Genomic DNA, 7,588 nt, shown 5'->3' on the forward strand with positions numbered 1-7,588 from the left:
CTAAGAAAATTGAGGTCTCTAGGCTAATTCCAGAATCTAGATAATGGTCCAGAGTGCTGCAGGCTTGAAAGCAACTCTCTGCCCAATGGTTTTTGTGGACACAGATAATGATGGCATGCTCTAAGAAAGCCCACTAATCCAGAGAGGCCTTGTGAGCAAGCAAGAGCAAGGGGTCCAGGAGTTTCCTGCCTTTTTCCAGGATTAGTGGGCAGATCTACAAAAGACCTGGGACTGTGCCTGTGTACCCTAAAACTTGCGTCTCTGGGTCCTTCCCTCCATCCTTCACTGCATGGGACAGAGCAGATGTCAGAGTGAAAGCAGCAGCCCTGAGACCATTTTCAACAAAACTACATTTATTCACTATTGTTACAAACTCTTAAAATGATGCTCCTTCCCGTTCCCTCCCCTATCCTCCATCACTTCCTTTTCTCCCAACACTTCTACCCTCTAGCTCAATCCTTAGTACCAGCTGGTGAGCAGGAGCCTTTGGCTCTTGGGGTACAGGATAGAGGTAGGGTGAAATCTGAGGCTCCATCTCCCAGAAATGGCTCAATGCCTTTTCTTCCTATTCCTCCTCCAGGTACCTTGTGACTCACACCTCCTCTTCTGAGGCTGTGAGGGACAAGCCACCTCAAGAACCAAGGGCAGCCCTTCAGACTCCCCAGGACCAGGCCCTGGTCTGGGTATCTTAGTCACAGGACCTGGGCCTCCAATGAGAACTTGCTTCTTTGACTTGGCAGCTGGAGGGCTATCAGGGCTGAGGCCCCTTTCTGGGGAGATGAGGGCTGAGAAGCAATTCCAAGGTCAGGAAGCCCTGCATCGGGGCTAGAGCTGTGTGATGGTCTCCAGGGCACCTGATGGTTCTGAGAGGACAGGAAAAAGGATGAACTGGGGACCTCATCCTCATCCTGATTGCTCCTGTTCACTGACTCATGAAGTCCTCCAGTACGAGAGGCTCCTGTGAAATTGGCTGCACATCTGGATCCTGCACTTTGTGGGAGAGTTCCTGGGCCATAGGGAGCAGCAGTGAGCAGGATCGCCCCTAGTGAGGGTGACCCTTGACTTTCCAAGAGGATAGCAACAGGCTTAGGCACCAACATCTCTGCACTGGTGGCCTCTTGACACTGGTCCGAGGAAGCCATCTATGAGGGATAGTCTGTGCACTGACCCTTGTTTGGGGACCACAGTCACCTCTGTTTGCTCTTTGGAAGACGACCAACACAGAGCACTGGAGGCTGCTTGAGGTGAAGCAGAAGTGGTAGGTGCCCACACACCTTGCTCCTTTTCCAAGGTCAGACTGCGCTTTTCCAGCAGCTGCGGGAGGAAATAAGCACATGGATGTCAGCCCCGGGCCAGAGCATTTGTATGGTGATCAAAAAGGAAGAGGTCAGCTGTCTGGGTTTTAGTGACAGAGACTGCGGCTCTCCTGGCTGCCATGCCGGGCTGCTTCCAGTTCTATACCCCAGACCCTCACCTTCTTCTTCTCCACACTCCTATCTCCCATGTAGGAGAATATTCAGGTAGGATACCTTGACTTCTGCAGCGTAGGTTGAGTCAAGTTCACATGGGTCTTAGGAATACAGTCCCTTCCTTTCCCTGTGTGCCTAGTATTGTTCTGTCCCCTAGCCTATTGCGTCCTTCCTTCCTGTCCTGCTGCCTAGTGTCCATCCCTACCCTGTCTTTCAGGTGTCTGGATGTCTCTTCTCTACCTTTCACCCTGCCCTGGTGTCCCATCGTTTCTTGTCTGCCTGTGGCCCATGGTGTTCATCCTCTGCCTACCTGGTTAATAGTGAGTCCTTCTTCCTGCTCCAGCTGCTGTGTTGGAGCTGGCATATCCTCTCTGGTTTCAGGGAAAGGATTTCAGCCATAAATCGGGGGTTTATGATGGCCTCCACCTGTAAACAGAAAGGAGACGTCATGCATTACATGGCCAAGGAGCACTCTAAGCCAAGAGGCCCGCCAGGGAAACAGCAAACAAAGCCCAGCTCATCTTGGTTCATAGCATGTTGTTGGCTAAATCATGATGACAACCATCCAGCAGAAAGAAAAGGAGAAGGAGAGAAAGGGAGGGAGAGAGATGGGGAGAGAAAGAGAGAAAGCAAGTTTAGTTCCAAGGACCTTGGATGCCAGTCCCAGAACCTGGCCACCACCAGATGCAGCTTACCTGTTCAACAAAGTTTTCCTGGGAGCACAGCTCATCAACATAGCTCAGGAGTCCTGGGTCTGGATGTAAGTTGACCCCTTCCTGCTCTGCCTCAGTGTTGTCATCGTCCCCCTTTTCCTCAGGTTCCCTGTGACTGAGTCTGGAAGTCCCTCCAGCCAGTGTATGATGTCCATGTACTTCTGCAGGGCTTCAGGCAAGATCTCTTTGGATACCCTGATCTCTGGTGACTGCTGGTGTCTGGGTGCCAGTAGGTTGACATTCTTCATGGAAGTGTACACTATGATATGGGGGATGATGGTAGATAGGGTAAGCATCCATCCCACCCCTGCCATAGAGGGCAGGGTTCAGGGAAACTGTGCTCCCCAGTGGTAATCCTGGCAACTTGGTCTAAAGACTTGTGAGGAGGCATATTGCATGAGGTAGACGTCTAGGACAGTCATGTGGAGAACAGTTGGCGCCACCATTATTTCAGATCCTCTATAGGACCAGGGCCCAGGTCCTAAGCATGTAGTATACTGGATCCTTGGAGAAGCTGGGGGAGAGAGAAGTAATGGTCTTGGCCTGGTCATCACCCAGTTCAAAACCAAGGCAAATAGGGACCACAGGCTGTAGGGGGCTGTTCAGCCTGCATGACAGATGCCCCACCCTGAAGGAAGATGTCCACATGTGGGACAACAGCCAGTTGTGACTGATTTGGCCTCTGCATAGATACTAGCAGGTATGTGGGATCCCTCACCTGTCTCCTCAGCAACCTCAGGTGCTGGAAACCTTGAAGGATCCTGACTCAGTGGGGCTGAAGGTGGTTGGCACTGGAAGCCTCTCATTATCTCCAACCTCGGATTCTCCATATCCTGTGCTCTCTCAAATTCTGTGAATCTGGGCATGACGGAGGCTCAGTCAGACCTGGATGAAGGACAGGCCAGCACCCACATAAGGAGACTGCTAAAGGCAGGCATGTGGATAAGGTTCTGGGGTGTGCTAGTTCAGTCCCAAACGCTGCTGATCCCAGTGAAGAACCACAGCTCTTGGATCAGACGACATCCCTTAGCATCTTGCAAGAAGTCAAATCAGTCTGAAGTGACCCACCCCTCCAGGCTTATTGTGGCTATGTCCAGAGTCACACAGAAGAACTGACTGCCACGCTGGTCAAGGATAGTGGTGTCCATTGTCAAAAGGCACCTGTTCCAAGTCTAGGAGTTGGCACAAGGCTGGCAAACCTAATCCAACTGTACAACTTCCAGGGCTAAAGGAGACCCCATGGAGGGGCTGAATTATTGGATATCCCTCTTGGCAGTGTTTGGGTGACAAGTTCCCCAGGCCCAACCCCTGCTGAGCAGTCCCTGTTCTCCCTCCACACAGCCTTTTCCCCAGATCCTCTGACTCACTTATCTGCCTTCTCATGAAAGATCATCTTGTCTGAGTTGCTTGTGACTTGCCATTCCTGCAGACCCTTCCACAGTCCCTCCTCCACATTTATGGTGGGCCTCCACTGGGCCAGGGACCGAAGCACTGGTCTGTAATTCATCAGGTCCACTCATAGTCCACAAGCTCCCCTCTATTCCCAGCTACCTCAGCCCAACATGCCCTCTTCTCATGACCCTGTGGAATCTGCCTCCAGGACCCCTCACTGTGCAGCACCCATCAACACCAAGGGCTGTGTCTGTTTCCCTGGACTTCTTATGAGTCCTCCATATCACGGTGCATGCAAGACTGAATGATTTTGTTGCCCAGACTTCATGACCTAATCCCAAAGAGAAGGTCATTGAAAATGGTAGCCAGGTCATTAGGTGGTAGCTAGACTTAGGTCATGAGGGTAGGGTTCCCCTGTTGGGATAGTGTCCTTCTCTGAAGGGTGAAGGGGCCCTTAAGTTCCCACTAAGTCCTATATGATAACACAGCTGAGGCAGCCAGGCAGCTGCCCTCAATAGAACTGAATCTGCCAGGCCCAAGGTCCAGGACAACCTCCAGAATTGTGGCAAGAGTGTCTGTGGTTCCAGTCACCCAGGTCATATAGGCAGTTGAACTGACTGACAAAATGCACAGAATGATCTGGTACCCAGGGTTAAACCCTGGGGCAAGGGTTTACATGTCTGAGGATCAAAATGAAGCAGGAAGCCCAAAGACTTCCTTAGTGAGGGCCATCCAGCTTGTAGCCTTAAGGAATTCCCAAAACAATGGGGGTGGAGCCACATGTACAGGGCTATCATGTCAGGCAACTTTTCCCCACACCCAGTTGTGATGTGCTCTGGACCCTAAGCACTCAAGTCCCTGCTAGAAGGAATCAGAGGCTAGACTCCAAATTGTGGTACAGGAAACACCAGGATCCCTGTCTGACTCATGTTCGGACAAGTTTTCTGGGGGGTTGGTCTGGAAGTTGGCCAGGCCACCCTCTCCATATGGCCCTTGAGGAGGTGGTACTGCATTCACTGTGTATGTGATCTGCACAAGCTGGACAACTGGAAGTCAGACTGGAGGGTGAGGGCCCAGGACCCAGCTCCCCTCCTGGCGATTGGAAGTCGCAATGGCTGGGACATTCACAAAGGTGTTCATAGGAAGTGCGTCATGAGGAGGGGAGCAGGGTGCTCTACATCCCTATCAGGGGCCCCAGGGACACTGCAATTGTGGGGCACCTGAGTGAGGACAATGTTGGCATTGTACACAGGCTGGCTAGGCCTCCCTGGTGTGCCAACTTGCACCATGTTCAGAGGCACAGCTGCACACAGGCCTCAGCCCTCATCTCCTGCCACCCAGGACATCTTAGGCAAGGCTGATGGCACTAAAGGGTTCCTGGGAGAGATCCCTGCAGTCATGAGGGGTACTGGAGGCTCCCAGAATAATTGGGGTGCTGGTTGGGGGGCAGGTGGGAGAACAGGCAGGGTTGTAAATGTAGGCGTGGAGGTGCCAGGGTTGATGCTCATGTTCGGTCCTGGCATCGATGATGCTGTGGAGATAAAGGGGAGGGTGGAGGGAGGACAGGTAAGGACATAGGAAGGAGACTTTTTGACCCTGGTAGTCAGTGGGAAATAGAGTAGGAATCTCAACAAGGCAGGGTCCTGGGAAAGAGGAGATTGTATACTTTGTAAATGTCACAAGAGTCAATTTCCTGCTCAGTTAGTCTAGCTGAGCACTTTTCCAGCAGGGATTTTTTTTTCCCAGTTCACCAAGGTATCCTGATTCCCATCAGTGGAAAGGAACACATCGGCTTTTCCTGCCTCTGGGAGGCTCTTTGGGGAATGCTTGGCAGAAAACTCATCAATGTTCTAGATGTCTTCCCACAAAATGGATCGGTTTGACCTGCCTGGACCACTGTCCCACTAATGATGCTCACCAGGAAGCAAGGTACCAGTGTGGAAGGCCAGTTTCTGACTGCAAGGGCCTCTGTGGAAGTAGCAGGTTTCAAAGATTCCCCCCACCCCTGTGTTCTTTTCACACTCATAAACCTCACTCCTTTTCTATTCTGACATAACAAAACAAAAGCAAACACCAGTGTAAAGCCCCAACCTAGCACCCTGGAACTCTGGAGGTGGTTCTCTTTGCATATCCCACCCATCATGTCATACTGGTCCCTCCCCTAGTACCTCCCACAGGAAACAGTCCTGCTCTAGTGGCTCTAGTGATCATTGGTCCCAACCATGGCTGGGAGCTGTTCCCACAGTATTGGTGTGTAAGGTAGCCATTGGGTTCCCTGATGTCCTTGTCTGCCCATCAGTGCCAGTAGAGGACTGAAAAGGGCCAGGGAATGGTGTGTGGAGGAGCTGTCAAGATTGGTCATAGAAATAAGAGCAATGTGTGATCCTTTTCCTGTGAGCTCCCTGAAGATTCATACATGAGCCAGGTGCCAAGTGTTCAGCAGAGAGCTAGGTCCACAAGGCCTGCACCTAACAACTAGAATACCTGTTGTGCCCCTATGTGGCAGTAATAGCTAAATGTGCTCTAAGCCAAATGCTGCTCTTTAAAGGCTCTGGAAAAGGAAACCAGCCATCTCAGAATCTGCTGTGCTGAAACCAGCAGTACTCCACACCCCTTCCCTGTTGGTCAGAGTTAGCTTCAGTTGTCAACTTGACACCAGGAAGAGGGAACCTCACTTGAGGAATTTTCTTCATCAGATTGGCCTATGGCTATTTTTTTCATTGGCATTTTTTTTTACTTGGAGGAGGGCCTAGCTAACTGTGGGCAGTGCTATTCCTGGGCAGGTGGGACTGGGCTATATAAGAAAGCCAGGAGAAGCAAGCCAGTAAGCAGCTTTCCTCCATGGTATCTGCTTCAGTTCCTGCCTTGACTTCCTACTTTGGCTTTCTTTGATGATAGACTGCGAGCTGTAAGACAAATAAGCCCTTTCTTCCCCAGGTTGCTTTTGTCATGGTGTTTATCCGGCAACAGAAAGGAAGGAAGGTATGGCTTCTTGCCTTAGTCAAATGATGGGCCCCGGGAGCAGCACAGTCCCAAGACTCCACCTCTAAAGCATTATTTTTAAAATAGGTATAATAATTCAAAACAATCACTCATCTTCTTGTTAGTTGAAGTTCCCCTGCTATTCTGCCCCTATAGAATCAAAAACACCAGCTACTCAATAAAAGAAAAGAACCTTCCTTGGATGGGAAGGAGTTGAGGGGCTCTGGAATGCCAGTTGATGGAGTAGCCTCCACCTTCATAGGGAGGACTCCATTAAGCTGTTTCCTACCTACATCATTTGTCTCCACTATTCTCTCCAGATCTAGCATGGTCCAGGCAAATCCCTAAGATCCATAATCACATAGAGCAAATTCCAAGTTCCTGAAGAAATGACCCACTGCTCAGCTGTTGCCCTCAGACCATCCCTGGGCCACCACAGTGACCATCACTCCATATCTATGAACTCTATTGACAGTACCTGCCTCCCCAAGAGAATCAGTCTAGGTTGTCTCACCCTTTCTCCCAACCCAGTACTTCCCTGTGGCATCTTGATTTTTCTCACTGTCTCAGGTCACTTCCATCGGCTTTGTCAGCCTTTCTAGGTGAGATGTCCTTGGGGCAGTCCAGAGCTGCCTCCTTCCCATCCCTTGTCCCAGTCAGTCATTTCCAGTGCCAAATTTAAATTCCCAACAAATTAAAGGTGGCAGGGAGTCAGGTCATATACCCTGGCAATCCAGGCTTACCTTCAGAAGATATCCGCATAGGCTTGGACATTAGCCATGCCTATCTGCTGGGGTCCATGATAAGAAAATTCAGGTAAAGGATGGAGAGAGTAACCAATATGTGACAGATGCTCAAGAGAGCCAGCCACAGCTGGGAAAGTTTGAAAGTAAACAGCTCCAGAATGTGTATATGACATTCTGCAGTGGGGGAGGGGCAGAAAGCAACAGGACTTGGGTGGGGGGCATTCCATGAGGAGCTGTGGCTGGTGGACAGGAATCCTGGGGTCAGTTCAAATGATGCAGCCTTGGA

The 7,588-nt window shown here is 50.8% G+C and overlaps 1 protein-coding gene across 1 annotated transcript; it reads right to left on the reverse strand.

Moving 5' to 3' along the window:
• Positions 1–692: 692 nt before the first annotated feature.
• Positions 693–7,357, reverse strand: Nutm2f (NUT family member 2F). Its single transcript, XM_017803094.2, is given in 10 exon segments — positions 693–1,124; positions 1,780–1,838; positions 1,841–1,895; positions 2,165–2,286; positions 2,289–2,441; positions 2,901–3,040; positions 3,550–3,678; positions 4,500–4,758; positions 4,761–5,105; positions 7,300–7,357. Coding segments are annotated over 10 exon segments (1,752 nt in total).
• Between the last annotated feature and the right edge of the window lie 231 nt (positions 7,358–7,588).

The sequence above is a fragment of the Nannospalax galili genome, unplaced genomic scaffold (genome assembly GCF_000622305.1).
Source record: "Nannospalax galili isolate Female #2095 unplaced genomic scaffold, S.galili_v1.0 scaffold1532, whole genome shotgun sequence".
NCBI classification, from domain to species: Eukaryota; Metazoa; Chordata; class Mammalia; order Rodentia; family Spalacidae; genus Nannospalax; species Nannospalax galili.